At 42.9% G+C, this 16,414-nt stretch overlaps 1 protein-coding gene across 1 annotated transcript in view; it reads left to right on the plus strand.

Moving 5' to 3' along the window:
• The window catches only part of LOC118786645 (GTPase IMAP family member 9-like), a 36,214-nt gene that overhangs the window by 4,335 nt on the left and 15,465 nt on the right, over window positions 1-16,414 (plus strand). Inside the window, exon 2 of the mRNA XM_036541840.1 lies at window positions 1,676-2,317. Within this exon, the coding sequence (XP_036397733.1) occupies window positions 1,676-2,317 (642 nt within the window). The remainder of the gene's footprint in view (window positions 1-1,675; window positions 2,318-16,414) is intronic.

Below are 16,414 nucleotides of genomic sequence, written 5' to 3' on the forward strand. Positions count from 1 at the left end.
ACCCTGATTGCATAAGTCTGCCCAACTAATACTTTGTGGAAGCACCTTTTGCATTTATTACAGCAACAAGTCTTTGTGAATAAGTCTCTATTAACTTTGCACATCTAGACTTTGGAATTTTATCCCACTCTTCTTGGCAGAAAAAAGTTCAAGTTCCTTCAAATTGTGAGGGGATCTCCTGTTTATAGCTTCTTTTGTCAGTACTCTGGCCCCCTAGCTGTTGTTTTTTGTGTTCTACACATCTGTCATTGTGGTCCATGTGCTTTTGTTTATTGTTTTTCCTTGTGTTCCAGCCCTGCCCCGCTCTCCGCCCTGTCTCCATCCACCTGATTACCTTGATTGTCTCCACCTGCCTGCTTGCACACCTGCTTCCCATCACCTCATCAGCCCAGCCCTACATCTGCCCTGCTTGTCTCTGTCTTGTTTGCTAGTTTGTTACAGTGTTTTTGCCTGTCTTAGTCCTGCCTTTGGTTTTCTGTTTGGATTTTCTGTCTTTTTTTTGCCTCACCTGCTCTTTGACTTTGTCTCTGCCTGCTGTTTCTGCCCTGATTGCCTGATCCGCCTGCCTTCCTGCGATTCTGATAATAAATGCTTGGAACCTGAGCACTCATGGTCCGCATCTGAGTCCGTGCCTGAGCCCTGACATCTTTAGGTCATTCCACAGGTCAATGGGATTGAGGTCTGGGCTCTGACTGGGCCATTCCAAGACTTTGATTTTCCTTTTCTGAAGCCATGCCTTGGTTGACTTTGATGTGTGCTGTGGGTCATTGTCATGTTGGAATGTGAAATTCCTCTTCATCTTCAGCTTTCTGACAGAGACAAGCAGGTTTTGTGCCAAAATATCTTGATATTTGGAGCTATTCATTATCCCGTTTACCTTGACAAGAGCCCCTGACCCAGCTGAAGAGAAGAAGCCCCAAAGCATGATGCTACCACCACCATGCTCCAAGTCGGTATGGTGTTTCTTGGATGATTTATTGGCTTTGTGCCAAACATATCTTTTACAATTTAGGACGAAAAGTTCAACCTTTGTCTCGTCAGACCATAGCAAATTTCCCACATGGTTTTGGGTGACTGAATGAATCTTTTGGCGTAGTTTAGACAGGCTTGGGTTTTCTTTTTAAGAAAGAGTTTCTGTCTTGCCACCGTACCCCATAGCCCAGACATGTGCAGAATATGAGAGATGGTGGTCACATGCAAAGAGAAACTGGTACCTGCTAGAAATTTCTGTAGCTCCTTCAGTCTTGCTGTTGGCCTCATGGTAGCCGCCCTGATAAGTGTTCAACTTGTCCTCTCATCGACTTTGGAGGGTCTTCCTGATCTTTGTAATATCTCTGTGGTGCTACATTTTCTCCACTTATTTATGATGGTTTTAGTTATTAAGCTATTTTAGCTATTAATGGTTAGTAGCTATTAATTAATGTAGTAAGCAAAGAAATGCATTAATTCAGTATAACATCAAGTCAGACTTTTACATTACACTGAATTATATTATAGAACGATTCATTACCATGCCAAAATATTATCCTGAGACACTGGAACAATTCATGGCTGATGACTAATTCTGCCTAATGCTACTCCTCACAAAGGAGACAAGATGCTATTTGTTTTGATTAGTACAGAAAATGATAGTACCAGGGACGCTGTGTATTGTGATTTTTTTCTTTTTTTGCAGTCATTGGAGTGACTCCTGCTCCGGGTCTCTCTGAGCTGAGGATTGTGCTGCTGGGGAAGGCTGGAGTGGGGAAGAGTGCAGCAGGAAACACCATCCTGGGGAGAGAGGAGAGGAAATTTGCCTCATCATCAGTAACCCATCAGTGTCAGGGAGCAAGAGGGGAGGTGGGTGGGAGAAGTGTTTCAGTGATTGATACTCCAGGGTTAGTTGACATGGACATCTCAAATCAGGACACCGTTAGTGAGATTAAAAGGTGTATCTCCCTGTCTGCCCCGGGACCCCATGTGTTCCTGCTCGTCCTCCGCTTGTTGAGTTCCACTCAAGAGGAGAGAGAGATGCTGCATATGATTGAGAACACATTTGGTGAGAATGCTCTAAAATATTCAATAGTGCTGTTCACACATGGAGATGAGATGAAAAGGAAACAAATGGAGGAGTCTCTACAGCACAGCTGTGAGCTTCCAGAGCTCATCAGCCGCTGCCATGGTGGATATCACATGTTCAACAATGAAAATATGGCTGACCGCGCTCAGGTCACAGAGCTGCTGGAGAAGATTGACAGGATGGTGGAGAGGAATGGAGGAGGCCACTATACCAATGAGATGCTCTTGGAAGCACAGAGAGCTCTCAGAGAACAGCAGAGCGGGAGAGAGAGCTCATTGCAGGGAGGAAGAGAGAGCTCATTGCAGAGCGGGAGAGAGAGCTCAGAGCAGAGCAGGATAGAGAGTTCAGAGCAGAGCGGGAGAGAGAGCTCAGAGCAGAGCGGGAGAGAGAGCTCAGAGCAGAGCAGGATAGAGAGTTCAGAGCAGAGCGGGAGAGAGAGCTCAGAGCAGAGAGAGAGAGAGCTCAGAGCAGAGAGAGAGAGAGAGCTCAGAGCAGAGCGGGAGAGAGAGCTCAGAGCAGAGCGGGAGAGAAAGCTCAGAGCAGAGCAGGAGAGAGAGCTCAGAGCAGAGAGGGAGAGACAGCTCAGAGCAGAGCGGGAGAGACAGCTCAGAGCAGAGCGGGAGAGACAGCTCAGAGCAGAGAGGGAGAGACAGCTCAGAGCAGAGCGGGAGAGAGAGCTCAGAGCAGAGCGGGAGAGAGAGCTCAGAGCACAGCGGGAGAGAGAGCTCAGAGCACAGCGGAAGAGAGAGCTCAGAGCAAAGCGGGAGAGAGAGCTCATTGCAGGGAGGAAGAGAGAGCTCAGAGCACAGCGGGAGAGAGCTCACTGCAGAGCGGGAGAGAGGGCTCAGAGCAGAGCGGGAGAGAGAGCTCAGAACACAGCAGGAGAGAAAGCGTAGAGCAGGGCGGGAGAGAGAGCTCAGAGCAGAGCGGGAGAGAGAGCTCAGAGCAGAGCGGGAGAGACAGCTCAGAGCAGAGCGGGAGAGAGGGAGCAAAAAAGGTTGTAGCTTAATGTGAAAGGTAGGAAGTGTAAACCGTCACCAAAAGAGAATAAACTTCAGCACTGATGCAAAGTAAATCAGAACTGGATTTAAGAGACCACCATGCCATGAGTTAGTGGATCTCTTGTCTCTCATAGTCCCCCTACCTGCTGAAAAACAAAAATACAAAATAAATCTGGTATTATGTCCCACACCCAAACTTCCAGACATGACATTCAAACCAGGGAAGGAGAGGAATAGCAGCAGCTGAACAGTGAGATATTCCATGAGTTGACAAAGGAAAACTGTAATTTAATGTGAAAGGAAGATGTCCTCTCAGAACCCAGAGTGGGACTTTTCTGTGCTTAAGGAGGGAAACTGTTAAGAATGTAAGTTTAATGACAATGACCAACACAGTCTCATTCAGCCCAGCATTGCTTGTCATTTAGTGTTTTTAGGACTGTGTGAAGCGTGGTCTTGACCACTCTAAACACCATGCATTTATTACTCTCTGAGTGGAAAAAAATACTTCCTAGTATCAGAATGAAATTTACCTTAGCTAATTTCCACCTTTGTCCTCTTGTTCTGCTGACACAACTAATAGTTACTACAGTCCATTTCATTTATCCCTTTTAAGAATGTAAAAACTTCAAACTAATCTCCTTTGACTCTCCATTTGTATAAACTGAAACAGAAACTAAAATGTGTTATGGTTACATTAACTCATATTAACCACAAAATTAATACTCTCAATTAAGGACATAGTAAAATCATGTGATTTCAGCAGACTGGCAATTCCTCCATTCAGGAAATACTTTGGGAATGTTATTCTTCTGGAATTATGTTCAAGTTAAAATGTTCAGTTATAACAGTCAACAATTCAGTCAATCAGTTACATTGGCAATATTTAATGTCTGTATGGTGGAGGATAGGAGGGAGAGGAAGTGTAAACCATCACCAAGAAAAGAAAATCAACAGGACTGGTGTTGAAAATACAGCAGAAAACAGCAATGAAAATATGGCAAAGAAAATACAGAAAAAATTGTGGTGGAGATGAATGGTAGCATTAGACCAGTGAGATGGTCCATGACACTGAAAGACCAGATCAAAGAACAGCGTGAGAGAAAGAGTGGAGAAGACTTAGAGAAATGTGAGGTGGAAATAACCTGTATAATAATACATGAATGGTGTAACAGTCAGGTGCGTGACTGTCTCTATAGTGCATCTGTGTCATTTATTTCAGTCTGAAGTTTGTTTCTGTGAGGTGGGGTGGGTAAGTGCAGGCATAAATAGCGTTTTGAGTGTTTGCATAGTACAGGATTTGTTATATATGTACATACTGTATATGGGTCTGGAATTTTTACTCCTTTTGTCTCCCATTTTTTTTGTGGTTCATTGCTGTTCCAAATTCCATTTTATGTTTATGTTTTAAATGAATTATAAAAATATAAAAATAAATACTATGGCATTCTTTGATTGTTGTTGTTGTTTTGTGGTTTCAGTGCTGCTATGAATTCCATTTCATTTCACTGTTTGAAACGAAATATAATCAAAATGAATACTTTCCCATTTGTTCCCGATAGTAACACTGCACACTTCAAATGTATGTTTATATTAAACATATATCGTGTTTGTGTTGTAAAGCAGTTCATGGAAGGCATAATTTTTATAAAACTCATGAGGATTTAAATACTACAGGGGGTGGGGGCTGTACTATGATTACAAGATGGTGTCAGGACTCAGGCACGGACTCAGACGCGGACCACAAGTGCTCCAATTCCAGGCGTTTAGTAGCAGAATCGTCAAACAAGCCTGCAGTCCAAAAACAGGCAGGGTCAAAATACCAGGTAGGCAGTCCAAGGGGAAAAACAAGGATCAAAAACAGAAACAGGCAGGGTCAAACCTTGAAGGCAGGCAGATCAGGCAATCAGGACAGGAGGGCAGGCAAAAACCAGCAAAATCCAAACAGGAAAACGAGACAGGCAGAAAACACTGAAACAATCTAAATGGTAAATGGACTGCATTTATATAGCGCTTTTCTACTCATCTGAGTACTCAAAGCACTTTACAGTTATATGCCTCACATCTACCTACCAGTGGCAGAGGCTGCTATACAGGCTTACCAACTGGCCACTGGGAGCTGTTGGGGGTTCAGTGTCTTACTCAAGGACACTTCGACACTCTGCCAGGATGAGCCAGATTCGAACCAGGGACCTTCCAATCCCTAGTCGACTGCTCTATCTCCTGAGCCACTGTCGCCCCCCCCCCAATCTGGCAAACAACACAGAGACAAGCAGGGTAGATATAGGGCTGGGCTGATTAGGTGATGGGAAGCAGGTGTGCAGGCAGGCGGGTGGAGACAATCAGGTGGGCGGAGACAGGGCGGAGAGCGGGGCAGGGCTAGAACACAAGGAAAACAAAGGCACATGGACAGGGAAAAACAAAAACACAACAGCTAGAGGGCGGGAGCCCTGACAGATGGAGTCATGGCCAGGGACCAGACTCTGTACAATGGGCCATTGAGGCAGATGGACAGCAGTCAAATACTACAGGGGGGCAGCTAAGGACCAGGCTGCCAGGATGGAGTCATGGCTGGTGACCAGGCTAGCAGGACAAAGTTTTGGTTAGGACACTTGACCTATTAGTAGAGGGTTGCAGGTTTGAGTCCTACGTGGGGCACTGATATTGTACCCTTTAACAACATACCCATCCTGATTTGCTGCAGTGAACATTTGTCTGAATGAATGTATGGTATGTAAAGGTTGATCTATGTATGTCACACAGGCTGACAGTGAAGTAAAAATAGAGTGATCTTCAGGGGATGGGATGAGGGTGTGAATGGGATATCCAGGCAAGGAGGTGATGTGATGGAGGGACAGATGGAGACAGAATTTTTTCACTTAAGCAGATGGGAAAACCATGTGATTTCAGCAGACTGGAAATTCCTCAACCCAGGAAATACTCTGGGAGTGTTATTCTTCTGGAATTATGTGCCAGTTCAAATGTCCAGATAAAACCATCGATCATCCAGTCAGTCAGTTACATTGGCAATATTTAATGTCTGTATGGTGGAGGATAGCAGAGAAAGAAATTGCAAACCATGACCAAGAAAAGAAAAACAACAGGACTGGTGCAGTATAAGTCAGAACTGGTCACCACCTTGCAATAGAAAGTAGGAGCTCTCTCCATTCTCTTACCCACTGAAATCTCAATCAAGTTACATTTTAAAAATGGTATTGTATCCTGAACAATACAGTTTAAACCAGAGAGGGGGCAGAACAGCAGGAGGTGGAATGGCAGCAGCTAAACAGGTGACTTCCAAACCCCTACAGATAACATTTACATTTATTCATTTGGCAGACACTTTTATCCAAAGCAACTTACATAGGTTACAGTTCTTTACAATGTTATCCATTTATACAGCTGGATATTTACTGAGGCAACTGTGGGTTAAGTACCTTGCCCAAGGGAACAGCAGCAGTGTCCCAGCGGGGATTAAACCGGCAACCTTTCGGTTATGAGTCCTGCTCCTTAACCACTATGCTACACTATGAGAGAAAGTGTAGAAGAGCTGTCAATGTGGTGATGTACAGAAAGTTTCATCTCTTCTTGTGTCTCAGCAGCTCAGAGTAAATCCAACAGTAATACTGGAGGAGGAAGTGAGCCTTGGTCTGAGGTCTCAGTCTTCCTTTTTAAATATGTTTTGTTTTATTTAATGAAGGGAGTAGTATGGAGTTCTGCAGAAATCGTCTGGATTTCATCATGGGCTGAAGGTTCGAATCGAATTGGACACTGTACAATCCTTTTGCAGTGTCCTGTTTTATGTGTGAAGTGGAAATAGCATTACATTCACTTGCATAATAATACATATACGTTATGGCGTAATAGTCTGGTCTGTGAGTGCCTCTATTGTGAATCTAGTCATATTATGTTATGTCATATTGTCCACAGTTTCAGAGAGAAATCTGTGAAGATTGTATCTGTGGGGTGAGAATGAGTGAGGGCATAGACAGCATTCTGACTATCTCACAGTACAGAATATTTTATATATGTATATACTGTATATAGGTATCTGGACTTTTTACTCTTTTTATCTTTGATTTCTTGGGGTTTCATTGCTGTTCCAAATTCCATTTGATTGAAACTGTTTAAAAAATAAAAGAAATAAGAGATCATTACCTTTTTGTCACTTAGTAGACAATTTTATTAAAAGCAACTTACATAGGTTGCAGTGGGGTTTTTTCATGTTATTCATTTTTACAGCTGGATATTTACTGAGGCAATTTTGAGTTAAGTACATTGCCCAAGGGTACAACAGCAGTGTGCCAGTGGGTCATCGAACCAGCAACCTTTCGGTTCCAAGCCCTACCCCTTACCACTATGCTACACTGTCCATTCAGGTATGAATTAGGTCCAAGTCAGGTGAAAGTTTTTTGCTTAAAAAATGAGTTTTTAGACGATTCTCATGAATAAAAAAACCCTTTATCGTTTATGTTCTTCATTAGTGGTCAAACCAGACTTGGAAACCGACGCACTTCTGGCCTGCGATTGAGTCCTTGCCTGAGCCCCTGACAACTGCTATTGTACCCTTGAGCAACATACCCATCCTGATTTGCTGCAGTGAGTATCTATCTGAATTAGATTACAATATGTAAAGGGTGGTCTATATCTGCCCCACAAGCTGACAGTTAAATTAAAAGGAATTATCTTCAGGGGATGGGATAAGGGAATGTATGTGATATCCAAAGACTGGGTATGCCAGCCCTGTATGGGAAAGATCTCCCCATGACAAGAAGCTGGACCCGGCTCTCAATGCTACATGAGTCCTATATGGGGCACTTATACCCTTGAGCAACATACCCATCCTGATTTGCTGCAGTGAGCATCTATCTGAATTAGGGTACAATATGTAAAGCTTGATTTATATCAGTCATACAGGCTGACAGTGAAGTAAAAAAGAGTGATCTTCAGAGGATGGGGTGAGGGTGTGATATCCAGGCAAGGAGGTGGTGTGATGAAGGGAGACAGAGAGACAGAAAATTTTGGCCTGTGATGGGGGTTTCCTGGAGGTAAGGCTGTTGGCTGAACATCTTTAATCTGGAAAGAATCCCTGTCTTTGACTGCCCTCACCTGGACATAGATGGGTACTGCATCAACCAAAACTCATGACCTGCAACAGAACCGCTTGCACACAGCCAAGCTATCAGTTCCATATCATCTATACAGGGCACACTGCATATCATTAATCCATTCATTTTATGTTTAATTAAATCAGAAAGACAACTGAGAAATTCTCAGTGATGACTTGGGAAAAGCAGGAAGGGAAGGAGGTGGAAGCATGACATTATGTGGCCAATCAGCCAGTCACAATACATATGATGATGAAGCCAGTCAGAAGAAGGAAATACATGGGATTATACGGCCAGACATGGGGGTTATTGGGTAACCCTAAAGAATATCTTTAGTCTTCCTGTGAGACTGAAAACCTAATCTACACCTGCATTTCTTAGGGATATTAGTTCTTTGATGTTAAACTGTGAAGCTTGAAAGAAAGTGAAACTGGGGCGACAGTGGCTCAGGAGGTAGAGCAGTCGACTGGAGATTAGAAGGTCCCTGGTTCGAATCTGGCTCATCCTGGCAGAGTGTCAAAGTGTCCTTGAGCAAGACACTGAAACCCCAACAGCTCCCAGTGGCCAGTTGGTAAGCCTGTATAGCAGCCTCTGCCACTGGAAGGTAGATGTGAGGCATATAACTGTAAAGTGCTTTGAGTACTCAAATGAGTAGAAAAGTGCTATATAAATGCAGTCCATTTACCATTTACTAAAGACACAGTGTGTCTCTGCATAGCTCAAGCAGGAGAGCACCATTGATCTCTTGTTAAAGAAGGAGGAGGGTGAGAAGAGAGATGAAAAGAACATAAGAGCAGGGGAAATTGGAGGTTTATAAAGCAGGCACAAATATAAGTCTCACCTTGAGAGAAGCAATAAACATCTTCCAGCCCCAGCTCTCTGTGTGGCAGGCTTCTCTTTGACTTGTGGGTCATTGGTGGTGCATCTTGAACATCTTGCTGGGGCCCTGAAGGTAGCTGAAAGGGTACAGTGCAGATTTGGCAGTAGAGGCTGCACAGTGTTGATTAACAGTACAGAGTGTAAGGTGTGTATTAGACTGTTAGAAATTCGGCAGCTGGGGGTGTGTGGCAGGGATTCATGATCTGAGAAGACCTTCTAGAAATTTCTACAAACATTTTTACAGTGTAAAGAGGACTGCAGTCGCTGGGTGACATGTAGGAGTGGAAGACAGAGAGCATGTCCGCATGCATAGGGGCGGCAGTGTTGCATAGTGGTAAGGAGCAGGACTCGTGACCGCAAGGTTGATGGTTCAGTTCTGCACTTAACCCAGAATTTCCTCAGTAAATATCCAACTGTATAAATGACATGCAAAAACGGTAACCTATGTGAGTCGCTCTGGATAAGATCGTCTGCTAAAATGCCTGTAATGTGCATGTAGTGGTGTGGTGCTGGAATCACATGTAATGATAAAAGCTGCACAGATCAGATTGCATACTGAAATATGGGGAAAAAAAGCCCTGAATTTTCTGTAGTAACACTGGGTTTTTAGGAGCGAAGTTGTTGGCTGTAGCACCCAAAATGTCGTCAGCAGTTATCTCCACAGAAAATCAGTTTGAAAGCAGGTTACTTAGTTTTTGCAGCTGCTGTTTTGCGTATAAACACATTTATAAGCACAGTTATTGTATTTAGAACGGCACGGTTGTGAATTTACTTGTTGAGGAGATGTGGTTCGTATGTTTAACGTAACGCCACAGTAACGGTACACGTTCCCCTAACCCCAGTCGACTGTGACAGCCTCTACTGTCCCTCTGTGCTTCCTTTATCGAATGTCGCAGCTCATGGGATCTTGGACGGGTCCGTGCGTCAAAACATGTGCCTGTATAGCTCGGGTCTTGTACAAAAATGTTAGATTAGGCACTGGCTCTTATCTGAGTCTGTCAGACCCTCTCCTAATCGCACTCGTACTGTCCGCACACTTTCAGTTTCACCTAAGCGCAGTTCAGTCGTATTTAGCAGAGGACGCAACAACTATGCAATGAACATATAAACATAGATTTTTTTTTCTTTGTTTAAATCACCACCACTCATTATTATAAGTTTTCTTTACACCTGTTGATGCTGGTCTTTACAATCTGAATCGTGAATTTGGCGGCAGCAAACATGCTCGTTTTTACGCCAAACCTAAGTAAGTGGGCTCACCAGTTTTTTACAAAACTGATTGCTACCACTCTAATATGAAATGGACACCGATGCTGAATTTGGTAAGTAATTTTTAATGATTTAAAGCCAAACAGTCGGGAAAGGACGGAGCACCTGACTGTTCTGATAGGCTCCTTATTTCACAAATTGGAAACAGGTGTTGCTATCCTTTATGGATTGATGTGAAAGCATCTTTCCAACGAAATTATACTCAGCTAGTGTGCATTGCCAGACTCTGAAGTTTAACCTCCTCCAAGCTGGTTAAACTCCTCGTTTAACCAGCTTGTTTATAATATTTAAAAGATTAACACGCTATTGGTTAATTTATATAAATGTAGAAGATAAATGTGTGTTATGTTTAAAAGCCCCTCGGAACTGGAAGCTCTCGTGTCCGCAGTTTGAGTCCTTGCCTGAGTCCTGACAGTCCGATTGGTTTTTGTTCACTTTTGCAGTGCAGAAATGTGGCTATGAATTCTAATTAAATTCAGTTTCCAAATTTTCTATATGAATTTCAATACCTATAAATTAGGTTTATGAAACCTTAAATTGAAGTCAAAAGGTAAGTGAATATGTCCTGCTTTTCTGGTGTGGGAAGACGGTATTGTAGCTGAGTTCTTGAAATTGCAGGGGATTCGTTTAGCGGACAGGAGCCCTGCCAACATCTAACCAGCCAGTGTAGAGGGGATACCTGCCATACCTGTGCAAAGATTTGCTATTAATTAGTTTACAAATATAACTGATTCTGAATGATAACTGAATTTATTTGCTGCCTTCAATAAACTTAGAGGCGTTTTAACAAATCGGATATTGTGTCACTGAGCTTTTAAATGTAGTTTCTTCATTCTGTCAGTGGCTGGAGGTGGAGAGAACACAGAGAGGGGGACATTCAGGAGGAGGAACAGCAAAGACTTTTTACCACCTGCATGTAAGTGATTGTTACTCTTCACCTGTGTCTATTTGTAGTTGAAATTATTGTCTGCACTCAAAGCCATCATTTTGATTTTTACAAAAATATTGTTTCTTTGAACTGCTGTATACAAATGGAAACGTGTACTCGGTTAATTCCCAAGTGTTTCCAGCTTTGTATGAACCAGGACTGAAAAAAGTGTCAGACAGCGGGAATTATGCATTTCTACTTTCCTCTCAAGTGTTCATTTTCACTGTTTATCCCCTGAGATCGGGGGGTGGGGGGACTTTGATGAACATCAGAAAACAGCAAGAGGGTGAGGAGGAATGTTTATATTTTATAGCTGATTCAAAGGCATTTTAATTTAACAATTTAACGAGAGAGGCGTGTGTGTCGGAGGCCAGGGACACAGCGGCGACCAAGGTGTGCTGGAGGGCATCAGGAGAGGTTGCAGGGAAACCCATCACTGTGTCGGACACTCCACCTTTTGCATTTATTACAGCAGCAAGTCTTTGTGAATATGTCTCTTTGCACATCTAGATTTTGGAATTTTATCCCACTCTTCTTTGCAAACAAAGTTCAAGTTCCTTCAGATCTCTTGTGTACAGCTCTCTTAAGGTCATTCCATAGATTTTCGATGGGATTGAGGTCTGGGCTCTGACTGGGCCATTCCAAGACTGATTTTCCTCTTCTGAAGCCATGCCTTGGTCAACTTGGATATGTGCTTTGGGTCATTGTCATGTTGGAATGTGAAATTCCTCTTCATCCTCAGCTTTCTGACAGTGACCAGGAGGTTTTGTGCCAAAATATCTTGATATTTGGAGCTGTTCATTTTCCCATCTATCTTGACAAGAGCCCCTGACCCAGCTGAAGAGAAGCAGCCCCAAAACATGATGCTACCACCACCATGCTTCAAAGTCGGTATGGTGTTCCTTGGATGATGAGCTTTATTGGCTTTGACCCAAACATATCTTTTACAATTTAGGCTGAAAAGTTAAACCTTTGTCTCGTCAGACCATAGCACTTTCTCACACATGGTTTGGGGTGACAATGAATCTTTTGGCATAATGTAGACAGGCTTGGATGCTCCTTTTTGAGACTGGTACCTGCCAGAAATTTCTGTAGCTCCTTCAGTCTTGCCGTTGGCCTCTTAGTAGCCTCCCTGATAAGTTTGCTCCTCATCCCCTCATCAATTTTGGAGTGTCGTCCTGATCTTTGCAATGTGTGTCTGGTGTCACATTTTGTCCACTTATTTATGATGGTTTTGACAGTGCTCCATGGTACATCCAGTGCCTTATATTCGTATGTCCCTCCCCTGATTGGTACTTTTCAGAAATTTGCTCTCGCAGTTTCTTTGGCAACTCTTTGCGGACCATGGCTCTCCCAGCAGTATGCAACCCCAAACATTCAAGCAAATCCTACAGCAACAGCTGGCTTTAATTAGGGTTTAATCAGAATACTTTGATAGCAGGTGTATGCTATTTGCCTACAGGCATGATTTTGAATGTGATTGGTTAAGTTTGAATACAGCTAGAGCCCCCATTATGAAAGGGTGTGCAGATTTATACAATCAGGGTGAAGTAGTTTTTTATATAAAATGTTCCTAATTAATTCAGAAACTGGGTTACTCTTTAGACAGAAACAGTAGAAGCCCAGCATCTTTCAGCCCCAGCACTCTGGGTGTGGCAGACTTCTCTTTAACTTGCTGGAGTCCTGGGGGTAGCTGAAAGGGTACAGTGCAGATTTGGCAGTAGAGGCTGCACTGTGTGTCTCAGCATAGATCAAGAAGGAGAGCAGGCTGTTTGTCCATCGATCTCTTGTTAAAGAAGGAGGGTGAGGAGAGGAAAAGAACACGAGAGCAGGGGAAATTGGAGTTTATAAAGCAGCCACAAATGTCTATATAATATAAGCACCAGCTCTCTGTGTGGCAGACTTCTGTTTGACTTGTGTGTCATTGGTGGTGCATCTTGACCACCTTGCTAGGGGCCCTGGGGGTAGTTGAAAGTGTACAGTGCAGATTTGGCAGTAGAGGCTGCACAGTGTGGATTAGCAGTACAGAGTGTAAGGTGTGTATTTGGCTGTTAGTAATTTGGCAGATGGGGGTGTGTGGTGGTGGTTCATGATCGGAAAAACAAAGTCTGAAATAGCAATGAGTTCACGTGAACTTTGGTGATGGTAATGTAGATGTACTGTTACAATTAGCCTAATATCCATCTCTTCTGTACGCCACAAAAGAATCACCAACACAGGTTCTCTGGTGGGGTCTCGTCTGCAGTTTAATGTCACAAGGCAGGAATATACATACCTTCAGTCACACGGCTCCAGCTCTCTCTCCCTCTCTCTCATATCTAACTTGTTCTGAGCTACATTGTCAAAATATAATTCTCAATCTTATCAATTATTCATTAATCTCAATTATCAAATACACAGAGCAATATAATAAAATACATGCACATTTTACTAAAGAAAATTAAAACTTAACATAAAATACTTTTGTGATCGTATAATGGTAATTGTTTACATAAACATACCTGCAGTTTAATGTCACAAGGCAGGTACATACATACACCTTCAGTCACACGGTTAAAGATGAAGGATGTATCAAAAGAAAATTACTCCCTGGCCCATTTTACTGGTCAAACCGCGAGGTATATAAAACATTAACAGTTACAGGCTGTCTCCCATGCAGAGAAACACCGTGCTTCTCAACGACTAACAAAAACATCTCGCGACTCGCCCCATAAAAAACTACAAATCCCAAATGCAGTGGGCAAACCTCCTCAAATGGCGCGCAAAGCGGTAACTTCAAAAAGGAATGCAACATACAACGTGGTTTAAACACTAGAATCGACTAAACTGAGGATTGTAAATTTCAATGCAAACATCCCAACATGTTAATCTCCCCTCTACCTAGTGTGCGTTTACAAATTAACATAATGTTTTAAACATTATGTCCTCACGGAGCACTCTGCCACGTATGTCTCATATCCAACTAGTTCTGAGAGAGAGCGGGACGGGATGGACCCGTATACAGGGAAACCATGACAAAATAACACCAAACTCCAAAAAATAAATTAAATTAAATTTAATTTAAAATTTAAAAATCACTAATATCAAGAGATTATAAGAAGAAATTATACAATTACTATTCCCTGATAAGAGCGCACTGGGTAGGTCAGTATAAAATAAAAGCAATTTAAATAAAAAAAGTAAATATTTCAACCCATCGGCTACTAGCCGTATCGGCTACTCGCTAACCAACGAGCTAACGAACATAGCTTGAAGTTCTAGCGATTCCAAAACACTACAGTAGTGCTGGAATCATAACCACATGTAATGATATAGCAATCAGTTGCTGCGCGGGACAGGTTGCATACGGAAATATTAAGAAACCCCTCACCTGCCTGTAACAGTAGGCTAGGTGTTTAAGCTGTTAGTGTAGCACTCAAAATGTAGTCAGCAGCCAACTCAACAGAAAAAAAAGCAAGGCACTTCATGCCTTTTTGCGTATAAACACATAAAAGCACAATTACTGGAGTTTACTTGTTGAGGAGGTTTGGTTCACATTTGTGAAAGTAATGCGACATGAACGTTACATGCTCTCCAAACCCAAGTCGACTGTGACACCCTCCATCGTCCCTCTGCGATTCCCTCATCGAATGCCGCAGCTCACGCGATTTTAGACTGTTCTTTGATCACAAGAGGTGCATGTTTTAACAGCTTGGGTCTTGCACAAAAATGTCTTCCTGCTTTCGCAAAGTTTTTGGCACTGGTTCTTGCCTGAGTGTTTACCAAGTTATCTTCATCCCTCCTCCATCGCACTCCACGCCAGAGTTTCAGTTTCACTTAAGCGCAGTTCTGTCGGCTACGCTGTCGTATAAACTTGAGTTTTTTCCTTGCTTAAGTCCCCACCACTCGTCATTATGAGAATTATGGGTTTTCTTTACACCGACTGACGGCTGACGGTGGTCTTTATAACCTGAATCGCAACAAACGTGCTTCATCACTAAACCTGTTAAAGAAGTCAAAGTTTTTTTTTTTTTTTTTAAACAAACAAAACTGATCACCCTCATTTCAGATGGACGCTGATGATGGATTCGGTAAGTAACTTTAATTATTTCAACCGACATACTCGGGAAAGGAAGGAGCATCTGACGTATTTAAGTGTTTGTCAGGGTGTCCTCATCTCTCCCCTATCGCACACGACACCAATCGAACACTTTGGGCCATATGTATCAATCTTTGTGTCAACTTGCCGTAGGACCACGCGTACGCACAATCTCACGATTTGTGTGCGGAGATTTTTCGTCGGAGTTATCAAACACCACGTAGGCTACGCCTGATCTTCATAAATCTTATCGTAAATCAAATCAGTGTGAGATTATGGCTGTGTCTCGATACGAAGTCGAAATGTTCATTTTGACTAGGAAGAATTGAATTACGGATATTTGCAATGCATATCTAGTCTCGCTATTAAATGTTAAAACGGCTTGCCATAGGAGCTGACTCAGTATTGGGACAAGTCTATGCGTACATGAACGCGCTTAACGTCCAATCCCACAGTTGTTCTTATATGGACCGAGACACACGCCTTTAAATTAGCATATAAAGATCCCAGGTAAATCTGAGTGAAATGCAGAGATTGATGTTGATCGGCAGGACGTAAGAAAAGAAATTATTCGGACATGGAGAAAGAGGTGATGGTTGATGAGGTGGGGAGGACAAAAAATGTCCTTTTGGGGGGGGCATAGACTAGCGGCATTTCAAATCGACGGAAAAATGCGGAGTGACTCAAAGTGGCGACTGCAATGAATGCAGTTTCACCAGAGGCGCGTACGGTGGTGGAGGTGAGGAAGTGGTCGGATTTTAAAAGAGGCCAAACGAATAAGCACACACAGGAGCAGTGTGTCCACACCCGGCGCCACGAGGGGGCGTTCGTTGTCTGCATTTTTAATACACATGAACAAGAGCCTTGGCCTATATGGATATATAATACATGAGGAAATGCAATACGTTCTAGATTTCAAGTACTCTACATGTGTCAAATAGCCTACCACTCACTCCCAAGAATTTGTGCACAGTGTACACACACAGGCATGCAAAAATAAAAACACTGGCTACAGCCTGAAACAGGCCCGGTTCTAGATTTCCCCAGTTGGGGGGGCAATTATAGTTTTGGGGTGGGCAATTTTTATTCACCAAT

This window comes from Megalops cyprinoides, chromosome 1 (genome assembly GCF_013368585.1).
Source record: "Megalops cyprinoides isolate fMegCyp1 chromosome 1, fMegCyp1.pri, whole genome shotgun sequence".
NCBI classification, from domain to species: Eukaryota; Metazoa; Chordata; class Actinopteri; order Elopiformes; family Megalopidae; genus Megalops; species Megalops cyprinoides.